This window comes from Dasypus novemcinctus, chromosome 2 (assembly GCF_030445035.2).
Source record: "Dasypus novemcinctus isolate mDasNov1 chromosome 2, mDasNov1.1.hap2, whole genome shotgun sequence".
Taxonomy (NCBI): Eukaryota; Metazoa; Chordata; class Mammalia; order Cingulata; family Dasypodidae; genus Dasypus; species Dasypus novemcinctus.
Genome location: NC_080674.1, coordinates 80709218 through 80734251, shown reverse-complemented (window position 1 = coordinate 80734251; position 25034 = coordinate 80709218). Strand labels below are relative to the sequence as shown.

The 25034-nt window shown below is 36.3% G+C and overlaps 1 protein-coding gene across 2 annotated transcripts in view; it reads right to left on the bottom strand.

Annotated features, from left to right (window-relative positions):
- Positions 1 to 599: 599 nt before the first annotated feature.
- Positions 600 to 25034, bottom strand: part of JMY (junction mediating and regulatory protein, p53 cofactor) — a 109618-nt gene continuing 85183 nt past the window's right edge. The window contains exons 8-12 of one of the 2 annotated variants that reach the window (XR_009180283.2): positions 24885 to 24980; positions 23200 to 23797; positions 21755 to 22065; positions 20746 to 20855; positions 600 to 5993 (exon numbers count right to left, since the gene is read on the bottom strand). Coding sequence is in view for 1 of the 2 variants with exons in the window: in XM_004449678.5 (XP_004449735.2) it covers positions 21758 to 22065; positions 23200 to 23797; positions 24885 to 24980 (1002 nt within the window). In the remaining variant the exon portion in view is untranslated. The remainder of the gene's footprint in view (positions 5994 to 20745; positions 20856 to 21754; positions 22066 to 23199; positions 23798 to 24884; positions 24981 to 25034) is intronic. The other variant, XM_004449678.5, reaches the window with a different exon arrangement.

The following is a 25034-nucleotide window of genomic DNA, read 5'->3' as shown; positions in this document are numbered from 1 at the left end:
TCAAGAGGTGGATGGTGTTATTTTATCAGATTGGCTAAAGCTCCTCCATTGAACCCATTCTACAAACTCTCCTAGTACATTTCATAGATGACTACACATCCAGCCTCCTTGGTCCAATGTATAAGCTGGTTAAGGGCCTTGGCTATGGCTTAACAACATGAAAAAAAAGAAGAAAAATCAAGTCACTTGACAAATGTCGTAGATCTCCTCACGTTGGGACTAGATAGGCCCTAATAACAATAAATCAGCAATAAAAATTCCATGTAACTAAGGGCACAAAACTAGCTTGGGCTGCCTGGAGTGAACCTGAGTGAATTTGGGAACTTGAGTCTTTTCTCAGCGGCTGGGCAACGCTGAAGGGTCCCTTAAAGGACCCTTGCCCTTAGATGTGGGCCTTCTGGGTTAGGGGGATTGCATCAAGTCAGCACCAGGCAAGAACACCTAGCTGGGCTCTCTTCAAGCTAGTCCATGTTAACTGTAAAGGCAAAAATCTCCCCCAGTTTAGATGGCCGCAAATTGACTGCTGAAATGCTATGCTCCTTTATTTGAAATGATGTAGAAATATTTACTACCAGTACTATTTTAAACACACAATATCATTTTAATTCAAATAAATATCCTTTATTAAAGAAAAAAAGGAATATTGTTAAGCACCAAAACTGTATGTTGTTACACTGCATGTAGAAGAGGAGAAAGGTGACTGCAATACTTGATGGACAAGTACTTAACTCTGAAGTCATGAGTGTAAAAAACATGAAATACAAAGCAATACAAATTACAATGCAGAAAATTGCACTAAAGAGCAAAAGACAACAGTCAAAACAAATATTGGACATTTCATAGTATTGCTATAAATGCTTGCTTAGATTTTCCTTTGTGTTTTTAATACTTTAGAATGTTAATTGAGCATATTTTAAGTATTGTAAATTTGCCAACAGTTGGCATTTACAATACACTGTGCACGCTGTCCACTTAATATAACGAACGGTGTTAAAGCCATCCTTAAAAGCCAAGCACAATGTGCTAGTGTTTTGTTTCTACCTTTTATATTATTGCACAAAGCTAGTAAATAGTGAATCAGTTTGCCATTAAAATTTTCATTTTCCCAGGAAGGCTAAAAAAACCATGTGAGATATATTAGCCGATTTGGGCTTTATTCATGCAAAGTGATCTGTAGCCTTCCATTTTTCATAAACTACATATTATGGTTTCACACTGGGCAAGACATACAGTACAATAAAAAATTCAATGAGACGCTAAGGATTCTTTCAAGGTTGAAGTGGGAAGTCACTGCATGGGTTACACTGTCTACCCCTCCTGGTTCTCAAATGAAGGGAAAATTCCACCTTGTGAATATGGAAACTTCTTAGAACCAATGTAATTCATATTGAGAAAAGCTGGAATAACATGTTACACCCTTTGATAGCTGACCACAGAACATGCAAATTAAAACAAACCAACCAACCTTCCCTTATTAAAACGGAACTCCGTAACCAACACCCCATTCCTCTTGTACACATCTAAATACCACTTTTCAAGGTCTTTTTTCCTGTACAATTCCTCTAAATGAGCCATTCTTAGCTGTACCTGATTTTTAAAAAAATCTTTCCCCTAACCCTAAAAACAAATGACAGCTTTGACAACATTCTTAAGATTTAACATGTTAACCTCAGAGGTATTTCCTGTACATGCACCTTAAAGTGGCATAATAAATGTGTCAGTAGAAAGGGAGAAACATTTCTAAATCTGGAATGTTTCCAGGATCAGAACGATTTCAATCAAGTTCTACAAATGCAGTTGCACATTTACTATGGGGCAAAACAAAATTTTAGAATAAACATCTTTAAAAGAGCTCAATGGACAGTTAATACACACACAGAATCCAGACACCCTCCCACCTTTAAAAACCTGTTTGCATACATGATAGTTTAGGCAGCAATATAAACTCATTTTGTAGGAAAAACTTTTAAATTACACTATATTTATAGGATAAAAAATACCATTGCTTTATTTTACAAAGCAATTAAGCAGAGACTCTCCTTAATGTGCTTTATTTAATTAAAGAGCACTTTGCAGCAAAGTTCTGAAATAACTACTGAATTGATCAGTAGCATGAAATAAATGCGACATGCTCCCACAGTAAGGTGCTTTCTTACCTAACTCTCTCCATCTGAAATAAACCCTACGGGTCAGTCCTCTAACATTAAACATAGTTCTTCTTCTATGCTAAGCAATAAATGGGAAATAAAATCTCTTTAAAATGCACATTTAACTTTATATTATCATTTAAATTCAGTGCAAGAATTAGGTAAAAGTTAAGGTTTCTGCTTTCGCTATCAAAAACTGTGAAAGGTGAATGCACCTACCGTAGTTTTGAAATGTTTTACAGATGTTCAATGGCAAATGGATTTGTTTAAAAAAAAAATAATCTGTTAAAATATACGAAATTAAATTTCAGTTCCCTTATAGGGTTAAAATATATGAAATTAAATAATTCCCTTATAGGGCCTTTAAGAACCCAATGGTATCCGATGTTAAGTGTATAATACTTAAATTATAAAGCTTAAAAAAAACCCTTGTCTTTAGCGAAAGGAAAAGTGTTCCTTAGGTTAAAAGCACTGAATCAAATTTGTACAAACATACTCAGTGACTGCAATTTAAAAATGGATTTTTAGGGAATGTATAGATTAAATGACCCCATTCCACAGAGGGGATGCCGCTCAATTTTTTTCCACTGATTTAAGAGTTTTAATTCTTTAACATCTGTTATGGCCAAACTGTGCATTACATTTTTAACATATGGTATTAAACTGGCCATGCATTGTGTTACCAAATATTACTATGTTGTTCGGCTTTGTAGAAACTAAGACCCCCTCCTGCCCGCCGTCCATTATACAGAGTAAATGAAAGCACTGAAAATTTTCTATGGTTTCATGTAGTGGGAAAGCCCTATTGATGAAATACTACACCTCATCGACTGTTACACAACTGGGTCTAAAAGTCTCTTTAAAAATGCATTTTACAGAAATGTTTCAGTCCCACAATAAAGATGTAACTAAGGAATGATGGGTTTTATGCTGTTCACAAAGTGAATAAACCTACAAATATATCTCAAATAAGCAAAATAACTGTTCATCTTTTTAAAAAATCCTTTAGCCAGGCATTTTCTCATAGTGCTACTCTATAGTACCACAAGGATTTAAAATTATTGGAAATACTTTTGTCTATACATGCTATATTTATTGTATATTCATAATTTTGGTTGCATTACTAGGAGAAATATTTGAAATTGACATTCAAGTGAGCAATAACATTAATCTCAAATACCCATAAGTCATCATTTACTTGTTTTCCTGTTTTAAACATATTGCAATTGAGACTAGATTGGTAAATTCTAAATTGATTCAGCTAAGAAAGCAGCTGGTTTGTGGATTCTTAATAGAGACATGATGATACATTAACAGTAATATAACTGCCCAAGATTTTAAACCATACAAAAGTACAGGCCAGTGTGGAACCAGAAACTTTGACCATCTGTAAGATTATCATAACTAAATATATACAAATTTAATACCAAAGCACCCTCATTTTATTAAGGGCAAGAAAAAAAGAAATTTAACCATGCTTATATATTATTTGTTGGGTTCTGAAACTGCTTTAAAATTAACATGAGGGTTCAAACTGTAATCTCTGATGCATAAGTGGACCCTTGCTATTTGAAAATTTGATATTGATCACTTATGAGTAAAAACCCAAAGATTTATAACCTGCAATAATATGCAATTTGTGGAATTAAGACCTCCAATCTCAAGGCAGAGAAATGGGTGTGCGGGAAAGGTGTTTACAAGAGAATAGGCACAGCTGGCTGCCACCAAGGCTCTGCTGTAACCTATTTATCTTCAAGCATGGGGTAAGCCTCATGATACTACAATGGAATATGCTGAGAGCTGTGGATGCATTCCACAACGCAGAGTTCTGCACACCTTCCATTATTTGCTAGGCTTACTGTAACATGATTCAGGACGACAGACCACAGGAGCCTTTTATAAGTGAATCTTAGAATGGAACTAACTGGGGTAACAATCCCTCTCAACATTTGAAAGTTCCAGTGTTGCTGCTGTTAATTTAACACTACATCTTCCTGCTTTTTTCTAAACTTTAACAAATGAGAAAACTTGGATTGTGCAAAGTTTATACAAAGGCATAAAATACATTTTTTAAAAGTTCAAATATATTAACAATCAACACAATCATTCTTTGGGTTAAAAAGCATTCTTTAGTGCTTTATTGAAGGTATTATAGGAAAAAATACTTCCTCCCCAGATCTTGGGATGAGATTAAGTTTACATCTTAGATCTGTATTTCTACTCCTACCAGGCAAGGTGTAAGTCTTGAAATTAATGCTGGTAATAAGACCAATGTATTGTGATAATGCTATGTGCAAAGCTCCTACTTTTCAGCAATAAACATATTATCCACACTTAAGCAGAAAGAATTTTAGCTTTCTGTCTTTTAGCTACTGTCAGACAATTTTCTTCATAATTATTTTAAAGGAAATAGCATTTAAAAATGACAAGGGTATGAGCATTTCTTTTTCTTTCAGGAACACTAATTCATATATATTGGAAGGTTTTTTTATTCCAGTACTTCTTTCTAGGTGTAGGCCAGAGAATTGCCTTATAAGAAATAAACTTCTTTTTGGTACTGCTGTCCTTAACTCCCTACATAAAAAAGCCAGTATCTATCTTACAAAGAATTCCACTGTACTGTGAACGGGGTCTAACATGTCTACTTTCATTCAGGCCCACAACTGTCCTGCTGAAAATCCATTAACATCATTCATATACGAATGTATCCTTCAGGTCTCCATTACAGCAAAAACAGCACCTAGAGCTACCTACATATTTTAAAAACTTAGTTAACAATAACCAAGCCTGTCTTGCCAAAATCCACTCAAAGCACTTAAGATAGTGAAATGCCAGCCAAAGAGGTTTTTCTGCCTACTTTCCCTGTCTTTGTAGGGCACTACTTTTTCACTGTGGAGCATACAAATAAAAACTTAAATGGTGCATAATGATAAATAGACTTAAGATCTGTATCCCTATTATCGAATCTTCATTTTTGATTCTCAATAGGAAAGTCATGTGAGCTAATCAATTAACAGTTCAAACAAAAAGGCTAACAGTAATTTGAAATATTATCAAAATGCAAAGTATTGTTTCTCATAAAGACACACATAAAATTCAAACTATTATAAATTCAGAATTGTGAAGAGCTATTTAAAAGCATGGAAATTTTTACTTCAAAACTTTACAAAGTGTAAGACTGGCCTTCTAAAATTATGCCATGTTAAATGTATCATGTGGTAAACACATTAATAGTTGTATTCCCATGGTTATGTATCTTTTCAGATGCTGTTGAACATCTTTATGAAAATTCCTTTGGAGAAGAGTAATGTGGAATTTTTAAATGCATTTATCTGATTTTATTTCAATTCCTATCCTATAGTTATCATGATAAACTTCTTTTTCAGAGTATCACACTATTTATAAAAGTTGATATGGAAGAAACTGTATTTTTCAAACAGATGGTTTTTCAGTGCACTGAAAAATGGATCTCAAAGCAGTCCCAAGACAGCTCACAGCAGATCTCTTGTCAACCCAGTATTCTTCCGACTCACCTAGAATAAGTGGTAACTATAAGGATGTAAATGAGGGGAGGAAAGGGGAGAAAAAGGTGCTTAAAAAACAGTAATATCCAGAAGGCCTTTTCTTCACTGCAGTCCACATTGCACATCTAAAATTCATGGTTATTATCTATTGGAATGACTGGAAAAGTGATAACCTGCCAACTGTGCTTCCTTTTTTTCACCACTGAGCCCATAAAGTTTGGATCCAATACAAATCCAATTGTGGTACCAAGTACTTAAAATTTTGTTCTCCAAAAGAATAAGGACTTCTCTTCAACTGTAGATATTTTCTTCTTTCTGTTACCTGTTTACAAACAAAACAATACAAAGTATTAAAAAATAAAGTTTTAAAAAAAATTGATCCCTCCCACCTTCCATCAAACCCTGATGGATTTTTGTGCCCAGTTTTCCTATAAATGCCCATGCATACTGAATGGTGTGGAGGAGAACACTTTTGTTAAAAGGCTATGTTTGTATTCTTAAAGCAAGGAAACTGAAAACAATAATTTGAATACAGATTTTGATCACTGTTAAAACTGTGTTAGATACATTGTTTCACATTTATTCCTTTTACTCTTTTATGTTAAAATAACTAAAAAGGTAAATACAATATAAAATACATGCCTAAGGGGAACAGATGTAGCTCAGCGGTTGAGCACCAGCTTCCCACGTACCAGTCCCGGGTTTAGTTCCTGGTGCCTACTTAATTATATATATAATAAAATATATATGTGCATCTCATAAGCTTTCAGTATAGTAAGAACTATTAAATGGTATCTACAAAATTGACTAAAGAGAAAAGTATTTTTTATTGGTATTTAAGGGACAGGGCTAATATTGGTCTTTAAATGGATGCTTTATCAGGACTTTTTTTGTTGTTAAAACAGTTGTGTTTGAAGTATATGAGCTTACCTATGGCACGGGAACACAAATCTATACAAAAATATCTACTATCTGGGTAAAAGTTGATACATGAATAAATTACCAATTTGTTATAGTTCTGCATAATCTAGTACTGTAGCCAATATTTTGAATGTACCTAGTGTGACAGGAAAACTGAAATTTCAATTTTATTTAAATTAAAAATCTGAAATAGTATAAAATATTTTTCCATTAAATACAGTCTTACTGTTTTGGTAGGAATTTTCACTTTAACCATAGAATTTTTAGTGTCTAAATGAGATATAAAGTAAGTGTAAAATACACATTAAATTGTAAAGACTTAGTACAAAGTGCAAAAAAAAGTTAACTCATTAATTTTATGTGATTACATGTTTAAAGATAAATATATTTTGGATAGATGGTGCCAAATAAAATAATATTAAAAGAAAATAATTCACCTGTTACTTTTTTTAAACCTTTTTTATGTCACTATTAGAAATTTTAAAATCGCATATGGGGCTTACATTATACTTCTTATGGACAATACTGATACAGTTACTTAAGTTTACAGTCTTTTAAAAGTGACTTTGGAGAGGACTGTGGGAAGATGGTGGAACAGGAAGCTCCAGGAATCAGTCCCTCCACCAAAACAACTATTGAACTGGCAGGAACTGTCTAAATCATTTATTTTGAAACTCTAGAAGTCAGTGGAACACTGTGCAGCGTTCAGGGAAGATCTGGATGCAAAGGCTGGTAAACTGTGGTAAATGTTGGTGAATTTCCCTCTCTGTACAGAGGCTATCATTCCCCAGTCACATGGTAGGCAGTGGTGGGCCTACAGCCTCAGCTGCTGGTACAGGGTGGGCCATAAGTACATAGTCCTCCAAAATCCTGGGTGGCATAATCTAATTGCTGAACACTGCTTTTGATAGATACTTTAGATTGCTGGGGGCTGGCACTGTGGGCATCCATTGTTCCAAACCACCCACCTCAGGCAAAAGCAGCAGGAGTCTTAAAGAAGCAGTGCCTCCACTCCCCCTTAACATTCTCTATTTGGGAGCAAAAATGGTGTGGAAAAGGGCTCCAGCCTTCAGCAACAACTTATCAATCCCAACGGAGTGGGGGAACTAGATTTCCAGAGTAACATGTCCAGTTCTCATGAAAAAATTACAAAACACACAAACAGGAAAGTATGGTCCATTCACAGGGAAAAAAAGTTGTCAAAAACTATCCCTGAGGAAGCTCATATGTTGAAATATTAGTCCAAGAATTTAAATCAACTGTCTTAAATATGTCTAATGAGCTATAGGAATTCATATACAAAACAAAATTTGGAGCTGCAAAGTATAGAAATTGAAAACTCACTAGGATGGATTCAACAGCATGTATGAAAAGGCAGAAGAAAGGATCAATGAACCTAAAAACTATTGAAATTATCCTGTGTGATACCATCGAGTGTACCAACACATGTATTATCAGAATCAGAGAGAGAGAGAGAGAGAGAGAGAGGCTGAAAAATAATCTGAAGAATTAGCATCCAAAACTTTCCAAATCTGATGAAAGATATGAATAGAAAAATTCAGGAAGCTCAAGAAACTCCACAGTGAAGACTCTTAAGAGTTCTACACTGTGACATATCATAGTGGGGGAAAAAAGGGATTTTAAGAGTCAAGGATATTATATACTGATAAAAGGTTCAATACAGAAAGACAATGTAATGATTATTAATGATTATAAACATACATGTACCTCAAAACAGAACTACGAAATACATGGAGCAAAGATTGACAGTACTGAAAGGAGAAAATACTTTACAATTATAGTTTGTGACTTCAATACACTACTTTCAATAACTGATAGAACACCTAAACAGAATATCAGGAAAGAGAGAACTGAAAATATTTAACCAATTAAATCTGATGGACATATACAGTACATTCCACCCAACAAGAGAATACACATTCTTCTGAAGTACACATGTAACATTTTCCAAGGCAGACTATGTTAGGCCACAAATCAAATCTTAAGTATTTGAAAATATCTTCTCAGATCACAATGGAATAAAGTTAAAAATCAATAAAAGGAAAACTGGAAATTTTACAAATATGTGGAAATTAAACAACACTATAAAATATCCAGTGGGTCAAAGAAATCACAAGAGAATCTGAGATGAATGAAAATAAAAACACAACATAGCAAAAATTATGAGGTGCAACAACGGCAGTACTTGGAGAAATTTAAAGTTCTAAATGCCTACATTTAAAAAAGATCACGAATCAGTAACCTAAAATCATACCAAAAGAAACTAGAAGAGCACACTAAACCCAAAGTTGGTAGAAGGAAGGAAACAGTACAGATTAGAGCAGAGATGAATAAAGAATAGAAAAAAAGAATTAACAAAACCAAAAGTTGGTTTTTTGAAAGGATCAATAAAATTGACAAACCTTTAGCCAGACTGACAAAAAACAAGAGAGCAAGGACATAAATAACTAAAATCAGGAATGAAGGTGAGGACATTAATATCAATAAATAAAAAAGATTAAAAGAGATACAACGTAAAATTATTTGCTAACAAATTAGAAAACTTGGATGAAATGAAACAATTCCTTGAAACACTCAAATTACTTAATCTCAATAAAAAGTCCAGGTCTGGATGGTTTCATGCTGAATTCTACCAAACATTTAGAGAAGATTTAACACCAATCCTCAAATTCTTTCAAAAAACATGAGGATGATTAACTTCCTAACTCATTCTATAAGGCCAATATTACCCTGATACCAAAGCCAGATAATGACAGCACAAGAAAATTACAGTATCTCTTATGAATTTAGATGCAAAAATCCTAAACAAAATATTTGCAAACTGTATATGACAAGTGTATTAAGAGGATTATACACCATGGCCCAGTTATTCTAGGAATGCAAGTAAGGTTCATCCTTTCCCCCTAAGATCAGGAACCTAACTAGATACCTACTGGCACTACTGTTATTCAACATTGTACTAAAAGTTCTAGCCAGAGCAGTTAGGCAAGAGAAAGAAATAAAAGGTATATAAATTGAAAAGTGAAATCAAATTATCCCTATTCATAGATGACATGAGACACTGGGGATTGAACCCAGGACCTTGCACATGGAAAGTAGGCACTCAATCCACTGAGCTATACCTACTCTGCTACAGTATCATCTGAAGGAATAAAACACCTAGGAATAAATTTAACCAAGGAGGTGAGAGACTTATACACTGAAAACTATAGAACAATGATGAAAGAAATTAAGTTAGACATAAATAAATAGAAAGACATTCCATGTTCATGGATTGGGAAACTTATATCGTTAACATGTCAATACAGCCTAAAGTGATCTACGAATTCAATACTATCCCTGTCACAATTCCAACAGACATTTTTGCAGTAAAGAAAAAGCTAATTCATATAGAATTGCAAGGGGTCCTGAAGAGCCAAAACAATTTTGAAAAAGAACAAAGTTGGAGGAGTCACACTTCCCAATTTCAAAACTTACTACAAAACTATAGTAATTAGAACTGTGGTGCTGGCATATGCATAAACACATAGAACAATAGAATAGAATTGAGAATCCATAGATAAAACTCATCATCCACAGCCATTTGATTTGACAAGGGTGCCAAGTCCATTCAAAGGGGAAATAATAGTCTCTTCAATAAATGGTGCTGGGACAACTGGAAATCCAGATCCTAAAGAATGAATGCATCTTCTGGGAAGATGGAGGATTAGAGAGTCAGAGGGATCACTTCTTTCCAAGAAAAAAACAAAGGATAGGTGAGAACTGTCTGGAGGGCTGCTCTGGGGCTCAGGACACCAAGGGAAGGCAAGGTAACACCCAGAAGAAAGAAGTGAAGGAAAGGCGTCTCAGCTAGTTGAAAAGTCCTGTGAGTAGAGCTGCAAAAGTGGGTGTCATCCTCCCCACCTACAGAGCAAATAGCAGTGTGTGGACTGGAGCAGCTGTGGATTGGAAAGGGACAGAGCCTACAGCGAATTCAGATTTTGGCCAGCCAACTTGGTCTGTTGCATTAGAGGGGTCACACACTTCCAGTCCAGGTGGGGCTCCATCATTGTTTGCTCTCAGAGCTAAAGATAATTTGCCTTCTCAAACATCCTCCCTACTGCCCCAGACTGGTTACTGAAGAGGTAGAGGGAGGGAGCGTGTGGCAGGTCAAAGATGGAGAATAGCTTCTGAGAAAGTTTATTTGTGAGGCTTGGCCAGCCCTGAGGACATTGTGTCTGGACCACCCACCATCCTGAGAAGTTACACTGAATGCATCCCACCCCCAGCACCTGGAGTCTGAGCTGTGAGGTCTGCTCAGACATGAGGAGTGCATGAAAAGGAAACACAATAAGAGAGGCAAGCAGGTACCTTCACTGCTGCCCTCTCCAAGGCCCTTGGAAACTGGCCTGCACCACATTACTGGGTCGATAGCCCTTGTCTGAGCAGTTAAATGGGAAATCCTAAATATCTAGAACCAGCTGAACCAAGAGTCAAAGAAGAGTGGTAGCACAAAGCTACTTAACAGTAAATCCCTTGGCAAGAAAGAAACCGAACATCGGAGTAAACGCAGCACCAGAATCAGATGCCTAGACATCAGCAAAAATTTAAGCCATACAAAGAAAAAGGAAGACACAACTCAGGCAAAGGAACAAATCAAAGCTCCAGACAAGATACAGGACTTGAAATAGCTAATCAATGAGATTCATACAAATGTAAACAAAATCATGGTGCTGAAGGACAACATGGCTAAAGAAATAAAAGAAATTAAGACACTGAGTGAGCATAAAGAAAAATATGAAATGTTAGATGGAAAAATAACTATTTATAGGAATCAAAGACACAATAAGTGAGATAAATACAATCAAGGAACAAAACAGCAGACTTGAAATCATGGAAGAAAGAATCAGTGACGTGGAAGAAAGAACAAATGAAACTGAAGAGACAGTAGAAATGCATGGGAAAAATTGAGCAGGGGCTCAGGGAGTTGAATGACAACATAAAACACACCAACTTAAGTGTTACAGAAGTTCCAAAAGGAGAGGAGAAGGGAAAAGGCACAGAAAGAGTATCTGAGGAAATAATGGCTAAAAATTTCCCAACTCTCATGAAAGACATGAATATATGTATCCAAGAAGCAGTGTACTCCAATTAGAATAAATCTAAATAAGCCTATCCCAAGACACATAATATTCAGAATACCAAATGCTAAAGAGAAAAGAACATTCTGAGAGCTGCAAAGGAAAAGCAAAGCATCACATACAAGGGATATCCAATAAGACTTAGTGTGGATTTCTCTTCAGAAACCAAGAAAGCAGTGGTATGATATAATCACAGTACTGGAGAAAAACAAAACAAAACAAAAACCAAAAACCCTGCCAGCCAAGAATTTTTTATCCTGCAAAACTGTCCTTCAAATATGATGGTGCGCTTAAAATATTCACAGATAAGCAGAAACTAAGGGAGTTCATAAACAAGAACCCAGCTCTGCAGGAAACACTAAAGCCAGAAAAGCCAGAAAAGAGAACTTGGGGTGAGTGTAGAAGTGAAGATGATCAGAGAGGGTAACCAAAAACGTAAAAAGACGGAAAAAAATAAGATATGGCGTATGACAGCCAAAGGATAAAGTGAATGAAATAAATAATGTCTTTACATTAATAACATTGAATGTTAATGGATTAAACTCTCCAATCAAAAGACACAGGCTGACAGAATGGATTAGAAAACATGAGCCATCCATATGCTATCTGCAGGAGACTCACCTTAGACCCAAGAATGCAAACAGACTGAAAGTGGAAGGTTGGAAAAAGATATTTCACACAAACAGTAACCAACTGAAAGCTGGAGTAGCTGTACTGGTGTCAGACAAAACAGACTTTAAATGGAAAAAGCGATGAGATGCAGAAGGCCATTACATATTAAGAGAAGGACATTACATATTAATAAAAGGAACAATACATCAGGAAGGAGTAACAGCCATCTCTACAATAATAGTTGGAGACTTCAACATGCCACTCATATCAAGTGAGAACTAGACAGAAGATCAATAAGGAAACAGAGAACTTGAACAATATGAAAAGTGAGCTAGACCTGACAGACATACACAGAACACTGCACCCCAATCAGCAGGTTTTATATTCTTCAAATGCTCATGGCTCTTTCTCCAGAAGAGACCACATGTTGGGCCATGACACTGTTCTCAAATCATGATGAAATGAAACTGGAAATCAGTAATAGATGGGAAAGGGAAAAATTTGCAAATACATGAAGGCTAAATAACATGCTCCTAAACAATCAGTGGGTCAAAGAATAAATTGCAAAAAAAATTAGTAGGTAACTCAAGATGAATGAAAATGAGGATATAACATATCAAAACTTATGGGAGGGAACGGATATGGCTAAAACAGTTGAGCACCTGCTTCCCACATGGGAGGTCCTGGATTTGGTTCCTGATGCCTCCTAAACACACACAAAAAAACAACAGGCAAACATGAAAAAACCAAAGTAGAGGAGCTGATGAGGCTCAGTGGTTGAGAGCCAGATCCCCACATACAGGGTGCCCAGGGTTCAATTTCTGGCCCCGAAACCTCAAAAAACTCCACAAAAAACAAAAATAAACAAACCACCACCAAAAAAACAAACAAACAAGAAAAAAAAACCCAAACCATGGGATACAGCAAAGGCAGTGCTGAGAGGGAAATTTATAGCCCTGCATGCCTATATTTAAAAAAAAAAAAAAAAAAAGGCTAAAACTAAACTAATTGCAAAGCAAGCAGAAAGAAGTAACAAAGATTAGAGCAGAAATAAATGAAAAAATGAAATTGAGAACAAAAAAACAAGAGAAAACCAAAAATTAGTTCTTTGAGAAGATCAATAAAATCAACAAACCCATAGCAAGACTAATAAAAACAGAGAGAAGATGCAAACAAATAAAATGGAATGAAAGGGGGGACATTATGACTGATGCCACAGAAATAAAAAGGACAAGAGGATATTATGAGAAACTATATGCCAACAAACTGGACAACCTAGATGAAATGGAAAAATTCCCAGAGATGCACAAATAACTTACATTGCCTCAACAAGAGGGAAAACAAAGCAAACAAGCAAAGACACTGAATCATTCATCAAACATCTTCCAGCAAAGAAAAGTGCAGGACCAGATGGCTTCACAGGTGAATTCTACCAAGCATTTTGAGAATTAATACCAATCCTGCCTAAACTCTTCCAAAAAATTGAAAAAGAAGGGAAATTACCCAATACATTTTATGAAGCCAACATCACCCTAATAACCAAAGCCAGATAAAGAGACCAGAAGAAAAGAAAATTACAGACCCATCTCTCTAATGAACATAGATGCAAAAATTCTAAAAAAAAAAATACTTGCAAATAGAATCCAACAGCATATAAAAGCAATTACACATCTCAATCTAGTGGGTTTTACTTCTGGTATGCAAGGATGGTTCAACATAAGAACATCAATTAACATAATATACCACATTAACAAACTGAAGGGAAAAAAACCCACATGATCTATGGGAATGCAGCCCCACGCAGGAGAGCCACCCTCTGTAGGAATGCCAATTCACACAGGAAAAGCTGCTCCGCGCAGGACTGCCAGCTGACATGGAGAGCTGGCGCAGCAAGATGACGCAACAGGAGACACAGAGGAGAGAAAATAAGAAGACACAGCAGAACAGGGAGGTGAGGTGGCGCAAGAGAGTGGTCACCTCTCTCCAACTCCAGAAGGTCTCAGGATCAGTTCCCAGAGTCGCCTGATGAGAATACGAGCAGACACAGAAGAACACACAGTGAATGGACACAGAGAGCAGGGAATGGGGGGAATAAATAAAAATAAATCTTTAAAAACAAAAAACAAAAAAACCCCCACAAGATTACCTTGATTGATGCAGAAAAAGCATTCGACAAAATCCAGCATCCTTTCTAGATAAAAACACTTCATAAGATAGGTACAGAAATAAATTCCTCAACATAATAAAGGGCATATATGAAAATCCCAGAGCCAACATCATACTCAAAGGGGAAAAGTTGAAAGCTTTCACTCTTACATCAAGAACAAGACAAGGGGAACTGGACTTTGGCCCAGTGGTTAGGGCGTCCGTCTACCACATGGGAGGTCCACGGTTCAAGCCCCGGGCCTCCTTGACCCGTGTGAAGCTGGCCCATGTGCAGCGCTGATGCGCGCAAGGAGTGCCGTGCTACACAGGGGTGTCCCCCGCGTAGGGGAGCCCCACGCGCAAGGAGTGCACCCATAAGGAGAGCCGCCCAGCGCGAAGGAGGGAGCAGCCTGCCGAGGAATGGCGCCGCCCACACTTCCCGTGCCGCTGACGACAACAGAAGCGGACAAAGAAACAAGACGCAGCAAAAAGACACAGAAAACAGACAACCGGGGGAGGGGAGGGGAATTAAATAAATTAAAAAAAATAAAAAAAAAAAGAACAAGACAAGGATGCCCACTGTCACTAATGTCATTCAACACTGTGCTAGAAGTTCTAGCTAGAGCAATTAGGCAAGGAAAAGAAATAAAAGGCATACAAACTAGAAAGAGGAAGTAAAACTCTATTTACAGATGACATGATCCTGTAGTTAGTAAATTCTGAAATGTCTACGACAAACCTACTTGTGCTAAAAATTAAGTTTAGCAAAGTGGCAGGATACAAGATCAACATGTAAAAATCATGGACTGAAAGACTAAATATTGTGAAGATGTCAATTCTACCCAAACTGATTATAGATTCAATGCAATACCAATCAAAATTCAAACAGCCTACTCTAGAGAAAAGGAAAAGTCAATTAAAAATTTTATTTGGAAGGGAAAGGGGTCCCAAATAGCCAAAAACATCCTATAAAAGAAGAGCAAAAAGTCAGAGGACTTACACTCTCTGACTTTAAAGTGTACTATAAAGCTACAGTGGTTGAAACTGCATGGTATTGGCATTAAGACATGTGGATCAAGGGAATCGAATTGAGAGTTCAGAAATAGAACCTCATCTCTATGGTCAAATGATTTTTCCATTACCCTACTAAGCCCCTTTTTCTGGGACAGAACAGTCTCCGAATAAATGGTGCTGGAGAACTGATATCCTTAACCAAAAGAATGAACGAGGACCCCTATCTCACTCCTTGCAAGAATCAACTCAAAACAGATCAAAGACCTAAATATAAAAGCCAGGACCATAAAACTCCTAGAAGATAACATAGAGAAGCACCTACAAGACACTGAGGTAGATGAGGGTCTCTTAAACCTTACATTCAAGGTGTGAGTAAAAGGAAAAATAGATAAATGGGACCTCCTCAAAATTAAAGACTTCTGACCTCAAAGGACTTAGTGAAGAGGGTAAAAAGGTAGCCTACTCAATGGGAGAAAATATCTGGAAATCATGCATCCAATGAGGGTCTAATATCCATGATATATAAAGGGATCCTGGGAAGCAGACTTGGCGCAACGGTTAGAGCATCTGTCTACCACATGGGAGGTCCACAGTTCAAACCTCCTTGACCCATGTGGAGCTGGCCCCTGTGCAGTGCTGATGCGCGCAAGGAGTGATGTGCCACGCAAGGGTGTCCCCTGTGTAGGGGAGCCCCACATGCAAGGAGTGTGCACCACAGGGAGTGTGCCCCATAAGGAGAGCCGCCCAGAGCGAAAGAAAGTTCAGAAGTGGTGCTGCACACATGAGGAGCTGACGCAGCAAGATGACACAACAAAAAGAGACACAGATTCCCAGTGCTGCTGACAAGAATAGAAGCAGACACAGAACACACAGCAAATGGACAGAGAACAGACAACTGGGGTGGAGGGAAGGGGAGAGAAATAAATTAAAAATAAATTAAAAAAAAAAAAAAAAGAGATCCTACAACAACAATAAAAAGAGAAATTAACAATTAAAAAATGGACAAAAGTCCTGAATAGACATTTTTCTAAAGAAGAAATACAAATAGCAAAACAAACAAACAAAAAAACACATAAAAAATACTCAGCATCACTGGCTATCGCGGAAATGCAAATCAAAGTTACAATGAGACATCATGTCATACCTACTAGAATGACAACTATTAACAAAACAGAAAACTACAAGTGTTGGAGAGGATGTGGAGAGATAGGACAGCTTACTCACTGCAGGTTGGAATGTAGAAGTTGTAAAGCCACTGGGGACGTCTGTTTCACAGTTCCTAAGGAACTTAGATATAGATCTACCATGTCACCCATCAATACTGTGACTAGGTATATACCCAGAAGAACTGAGAGCAGTGACATGAACAGACAGCTGTATATCAATGTTCAGAGCAGTATTATTCACAATTGCCAAAAGATGGAAACAACCCAGGTGCCCATCATCTGATGAATGGTTAAACAAACTATGGTATATACACCTGTAGCAGTTTGATATAGTTATGGATTCCAAAAATAGATACTGGATTATGTTTGTAAACTGGTCTGTACCTGGGCTTGATTAAATTAGGGCTTTGATTGGGTCATGTCAGTAGGGTGTTGAGTCCCCAACCACCAAGGGGTGGAGACTCACAGATAAAAGACATGGCAAAGGACAGAGCTGGAGCTTTTTGATGCTGGAGTTTTGATGCTGGTAACAAAGCTTCTACCCCAAATAAATACCCTTTATAGAAACCAACCCACTTCTGGTATTTTGCATCAGCATCCCTTTGGCTGACTAATACAACACATGATGGAATGTTATTCAGCTGTAAAAACAAAAATGAAGTCATGAAGCATATGACAACATGGGACGAACCTGGACGACATTATGTTGAGTGAACCAAAGCCAGGCACAAAAGGACAAATAGTGTATGACTTTATTATTATGAACTAAATATGAGCAAACTCATGGAGCTAATAGCTAGAATATAAGTCACCAGAGAAAAGAATCTGGTTAGAGAATGGAAAGCTGATGTTTAATCTGTACAGAACTGGTAAAAAGTTGTTTGTAAATGTCTGTAAATGAATAAAAATGGTGAAAGCATATCATAGGATTTGTAAGTAGTAGCACTAATATACGATGATACTGGTTTGCTGGGTTTTTTGAGTAATGAAAATGCTCTAATATTGATTGAAGTGATGAGTGCACAACTCAGTGATTATACCAAATGTCACTGATTGTACACTTTAGAAAACTGTATGGTTTATGAACAAAAAAATAATATGGTGGGTGGATTGGGGGAAAATATAACAAATGTAAGATACAAACTACAGTTAGTAGTACTAATTTGATGATGCTCTTACATAATTTGTTACACGTTTCACAACAATGCAAAGTGTTGGTGGTGGGCGATGTATGGGAGTGCTGTATGATGTTATGAATGTTTGTTTTTTAAGTTCACAACTTTTACTATATACTTATACTTTATGCAAGTTCATGAATGAATTATTTACTCCAATAAATTGTTTTTAAAATGAAAAATAAAAGAATGTGGACCCCTACCTTTCACCATATACAAAAAACTAATTAAAATTGGATATACAACCTAAAATAAGAGCTAAAACTATAAACTCTTACAAGAAAACATAAGGAAATGGCTTCAAAAGTTTGTAATGGGTGAAAGATTTTTACATTTTACACCAAAAGTACAAGCAATAAAAGAAAAAAAAATAGATAAAATGGACTTCATCAAAATTAAAAATTTTTGTGCAAAGGACATTATCGAGAAAGTGGTAAGACAGTGTACAGAATAGGAGAAAATGTTTGGAAACTATGTATCTTATAAGGGTTTAATATTCAGAATATATAGAGAACAACAATTCAGCAACAAAAAGACAACCTAGGAAAATGAGCCAAGGATTTGAATAGATTTTCAAATGACAAAAAAGCATAGGAAAAGATGTTCAACATCATTAGCTATTAAAGAAATGCAAATTAAAAGCAAGCACTTCACATCCACTAGGGTGGGCTATTATTTAAAAAACAACAACAACAACAACAGAAAATAACAAGTGTTGATGAGAAGTGGAGAAATAGGAATCCCTGTAAATTGTTAGTGGGAATGTAAAATGGTGCAGTCAGCCACTGTGGAAAACAGTTTGGAGGTTTTTCAGAAAGTTAAACATAATTACCATCAGACTTGGCAATTCCACTCCTAGGATATACCCGAAAGTACTGAAGGCAGAGACTTGTATAGATATTTGTACACCAGTGTTTATCACAGCATTATTTACAATAGCCCAAAGGTAGGCACAATCTAAGTGTCCATCAGCAGACAAATGGATAACCAAAATGTGGTATATCCATATAATGGAATATTACTGAGGCATAAAAAGAAGTGACATGCTGGTACATGCTACGATATGGATGAAACTTGAAGACATGTTGAGTGAAATAAGCATAGCACGAAAGGATAAATATTGTATGATTTCAGAAATGAATACTTAGAATAAGCAAATTCACAGAGACAGCAGAATAGTGGTTAATAGGTAGGGAAAGGGGGGATTGGGGAGTTATTGTTAAATGAATATAAGTTTTGGTAAAGAATTGTCCTCTTAAAGTGGTTAAAATGATGTTTATGTATATTTTACCACAATTAAAAATAATTTTTTAAAAGTCAAGCTGACCTGAGCTCTCTTCCCAGCCCCATCACTTACTAACTATGAGACTTTGGGCAAGTTATTTAAATCTGAAGCCTCAGTTTCCTCATCTATAAAATGAGGCTAACAAATATTGTGACATAAAATGCTTTCCTGGCACATATTAAGTGCTAAATAAAAGTTACTATTAGAACCAGATATCCTAATTCCTAACCTAAGGGTCTTGGCCCAACACAACACCACCTCAAACAAATCTCCAAGGGGTAGGTACCAGAGAAATAAAGAACCCAAACAAAACAAAACAAAACAAAAACAAAAAAACAAAAAACAGTGACTTTGCATTTCACAGAGTTAGAAACTATAATACAGATTACCAGTGGCAAGACTCTCGGTGGAAAAGGGGGAGTTAGCGCTCAATCAATTCAGAGTTTCTATTTAGAGTGATGAACAAGTTTTGATAATAAATGGTGGTTAAGGTAGCACAACATATGAACGTATTTAACACTATGAACTGTATACTTGAAGTGGCTAAAATGATTAACTATGGGTTGTTATATGTGTTACCAGAACAGGTCTATACACTACAAACAGTGAGCTCTAATATAAACTACGGACTACAGTCAATAATATATAATAATAGTGTTCCATCAACTGTAACAAAGGGATCATAGTAACACAAATGTTAATAACAGGAAAACTGGAATGCAGGGGAAAATATGGAAACTCTAATTCCTGCATGATTTTTTCGTAAACCTGCATCTGCTCTTTAAAAAAAAATTAATGAAAAGAAAATGTGCAGAGAAGTCTCTGTATAAGTGACTATGCAAATTAAGAATGTTTTGTTGTTTCTCTCAACACTGAACCACATACACCAGCCATAAACAATCAGAAAAAAAAAGTGTTAAGCAGTTTTCAAATTGGTATACTCTATGCATCCTATCTTTAATATCTTATATGAGGCAGAATCAGCAGCCAGAAGCTATAAATAACATCTCAGTCACATATGAAATGCTGGGCAGGAGCTGGTGAGACAGGTGAAAATAAGGACAGGCTGCCCTAACTGGGCCACTACACTCCACTAAATGAAGTCCCAGCTATGAAGTTACACCAGTTGGCACTAAGGATACTTTTAGGCATGGCCCAGAGCACACTGAGAAACTATAAGTCAGAAAAAAAGTCAATCCAACAGGTAGCAAGAACTGTAAAGCAGCAGACTATTTACAAATATTCAGTGTAGAAGTTTCCAGATACACTCAAAGGGCAGACACACTGATATATTTACATTCCTCTACAAAGAATAGTGTACATATGTTCATATAAAAGCAAAAATGGTTTGAAATTATTCCGGGGTCCAAAAACAGTAAGTCATGAAAAGTGACTATAAATAGGGCTCTTATACATAACAGGAAAAAAGAATACAAACAGGCCAAGACCTATAGCAGGACAGCGGTACTACTGAATATTTGCTAAAACATGTTAGAGGTAGCACAACCACATATTAAGAAGAATATAATTTTTCACCCTTTTTGTTAAGCTGATGCTGATGGGGAGAGGCAGGGAGAACTAGAGGAACATATTCATCATAAACCCATGCGATTACCTTTTTCTGGGCAAGTATATGCCCAGAACTCACATCATCATATCTACTCAGAATCCTTGAAGTCAGGGTCAGGAATCTGCATTTTTAATAACTTGCTCCTCAAGTTATTCCTATGATAAGGAAAGTTTCAGAATCACTGTGCTATTGAATTAATTATTCTTTACTTACTCCCTCTAGGACTAAAAGTCTTCCCTCTTTTGGTGAACGTTGTAGCGCCCATGGAAACATTCCATCAAGAAAGCATCATTAATAGAATATTTGTTGTACACTTAAATAAAATTTCAGTTATGATCATTACCAATTCTGTATCTTTAACCTGGTAATTTATATATGTAGTATAATTTGTGCTATCTTTTTCTATAATTGTATTAGTAAAATATTGTACAGTAAAACTTTCTGGTACCTTAGGAAAATACCATATGTGTAACTGAAGAGAATCTTAGTACTCATAAGGGTATTCAATAGGATCTTTATAAAATTTTTGTATTTTATTATAACAGCTGCAAATTTATCTAGACAATGCAGTTAACTACGGGAGGCCTGAACAGTTTTTAAGGTTTAGAAAACTAAATAATCAGAAACACAATGATTTTTCTAGACTGACCTTAAAAGACTTTCTTGTAAGCAGTTAAGATGACATCAAAATTCATCAAGCAAAACAGTTTCTCACTGAAATTCTTCAGTTGGAAAAAGCCCTTTTCTGTTTTTTAAGACTAGAATAAGACTGTCACTTTCCTGGGGATACAGCTACACTGCAGACATTTTAAATATAGATATAAAAAATAAATCATTTACACAGCAGTAAGCCTTAAAAAGTACTTTCTTCTGTTATCATAAAAGTTTCCAGGAACTACAGAAGAAGTAAAACCTGAAGTTTACAAATTTAAGAACCATGCTACAACTGTGCTATATAATAAAAAAACAGCACTCCTCGGACTCAGTTAGGGACTTGATCCTCCAATATAAAAGGCATATTAAGAATATTACTGAAGAAAACAAGGCCATTTACTTGTCAGTTTTCCCAGTCTGTGCAAGGCAAAGCCTCTTCTTCATCCTCTGACTCAGGGGATGCTTCTTTAATTCTTCTAAGAGCTTCATGGATGCTCCGTGTTAGAGGGTCTGTGTCGGGTAGAAGTGTGAAGGATTCTCTCAAAACTTCCTTTTGAACTTTCTTCAATTTTACCCCTTTCCTTATTTGTGCCAAGATATTATTACTATCATCTTCATCAGGAAAAGGAGGCAGAGTTCGCTGTTCAACCTTTTTCAGATGAAAACTACCACGCTTCAAGGAAGCTAGCACCTCATCCATGGGTGAGCTCACTTTGAAAAAAATGAAACAGAACAATTAAAGTCAGGATTGCACTTGAAGTCAAACTGTATAACCTCTTAGAGATTTGCATTATGATAACCCAGGACACCATCTACAAATGGATCATGAAATGTGGTCAGAAGGTTGCCTTAGTAGAGGGGATCCTAATTATTCTTGTTAAAGAAAAGCCAGACTTGAATTCTATGTCAGATATTGTCGGTATTCCTATCATTTCTCACATGAGAGAAGCAAGAAGACTGGTAGCTGGTCTTAGTAACATAATATCATGGTTCCCACATTACCAGCCCAATCCATATTCAGACAGTGACTGGGTTACACATTTAATTTTTTAAAAATGATTTTCTCCCCATGCAACCTTGGGAATTATTCCCTGTTCTTATTGTCTTTTTAATCAGCTTTATTGAGGCATACATGACATAAAATAAGCTGCACATTTTTTTTACCTATTCTTCTTTGCCTCTTTATACAAAGAGTATGTTCAATAAATATGTGTCCAAATGTTATCTGATCCTGCCAATGTCTTTCTAGTTTGTCAGTATGACCAGATGGGAAAAAAAAAGTACCCTTTCCACTGTATTTTTCCTATGTTTCCCAAGTACAAAATCAGATTTTTTTAATAATACAGAATTGCTGCCAGTATGCATTAAGGGATCAAGTATAACATCAGAAGATACATGTTTGTTCTTTTAAAAGATACCTAACTCAAGAAAGTATACATTTCTCACACCATTTGTTGATGTGGGTTGGTAAGAATTCTCTCTTACGACCGTAAAATCCTGTCTTTTTGCTATCAAATAATGTTCAAAAATAAAATACTGGCTTAAGCTTTGTAAGGTCCTATGAAACAAAGCCCTTTGATTGTGCCTCACTTTATACAATAGATGAACACAAAAATATCTTTTAAAAATTACCTCTCCTAGTATGGGCCATGATGTGGACCATTGACTATGAGGTGCAGAGGTGCCCAAAGATGTACTTACCAAATCCAGTGGATGTGTCATGATGATGGGAATGAGTGTTGCTGGGGGGGGAGAGGTGGGGTGGGGGGGTGGGGTTGAATGGGACCTCACATATATATTTTTAATGTAATATTATTACAAAGTCAATAAAAAAAAAAAAATTACCTCTCCTCCTATGCAAACCTTCAGCAGTCTTTTTGAGCTTCTTCCTGGCACTGACCAGTTGGCTGCTGTCAAAGAGGTGTGTTGAGGGGGCACTCGCGGACTTGGGGATCCTCTTCTCGTTCCCTTCCATTCTAGGCAGACCTTTCTCCAGTGTCTCTGGGGTGCTGTCCTTAGCAACAGGCAGAGGTGGTGGGGGGGGGGGAGGGGGAGGAGGTGGTGGCGGGGGAGGTGGTGTTGGGGGAAGCGGTGGGGGGAGTGGATCTATGGTAACAGAACCTACTTCACTGTCATTATTAGTCAAAAGTGGAAGAGACACAGTGGGAGGCAGTTCAGAGGTACCACCACTGAGAGGTAATGAAGTGACTTCAAGTTGTGCCAAGGAAGTATCTTCAAGTTGTGCAAAGATTTGGGGTTCTGTTGTCTGCAATGACTCGAACTGGCTGCTTCCTTCCTCTGCTTCAGTTTTCTCTTTTACCTGTAGTACTCCTGGTAGGGAGTCACAATGATCCTCACAGGCCACTGGACTTGTTGCACTTTTTCTTCTTGCATGAGCCAGCCTCAATCTGGTTGATTTAAGTATGACTTGCCCAGGGTACCTCTGACAAAATCAGAAAGTTTTTATAAGGCCTTGCTCCCTCTTACCTAGTTAAGAAGTGTTCAAAATTACATGATTTAAAAAAAAAGACCCGAATTTCTAATTTAAATGGACAAAATAAATAGCAAATGTAAATGACAAAACAAATATGTCAAACACAGCTTTCTGCATACCAGTAGCATAAGAAACTATTATTGACTTTTAAAATATATTTCAAATTTTCTTAATGTACACAAAGCTTTCTGCCTACCAGTAGCATAAGAAATTATCATGGATTTTAAAAATATATTTCAAATTTCCTTAATGTACAGATAAAAAAATTAAAATACACATAAAAAAACAAGGTTATGTGGCATTAAATAAAAAAGCTCTGATAACAAAGGAAACAAAACTTTTTAATGTCTTATTTTATATCTTTTCTATGGTGACACCTAGTTTTAACGCTGTTAGGTAGACTGCATTTACTTAACACAAAGCTTACCTAGTCACGGGCTCTATCTGTAGGTGGTGGTGGTGGTGTTTTTAAAACTCTACTGCTAACTGAATGCTATGAAATCAGTGTCCAGAGTCACAGGTTAGCATGGAAAGAGAACTGCTGAAGCATTTCTTATATATACATATATACATACATATATATACACATATATACCTATATATATGTTGTGTGTGTGTGTGTATATATGTTGATCCATCCTCTCCCCTTTTGCCACTACTAGTTTCTATCAACCGAACAGGTTGATGTAAACAGAACTGATACTTGAGCTGGAGTCTGTTGTGAATTAACTACTTTTAAAAACTCAAGAGGAATCCAGGCTTCTCAGAAGCCCTGCTCATTCCTCTTCTACTACTTAAGTTGTGGGCAAAGGGTCACAAGAACATTCATTCTGAAAACAGCCAGATGAAAGAGAGCCAGGCTATCAAAATAATAAAAAAATAAAAATAAAAAAAGACTGCAATGATTATACTATTTTCTTAGATAAAAAAGGGAAAACCAAGTTTACCTCATACAAAGAAATCCCACAATGAGTGTGTGTGTATAACTCTGTTTTAAAAGCCTTGAAAAAGAATTAATTGACCATGCTTTTATTACCTGTTTAAATGTTCTAAGTCTATCCAGTGTTTTCTGTCTTTCTTGGCTAACCCAGGCACTTTTTCTTTCTTCTTCTTCATGTAATTTTTCTCTCTTCTGGTAAAAAAAACCGAAAAACAAAAAACAATTCCATTATGATATGTCCCATTC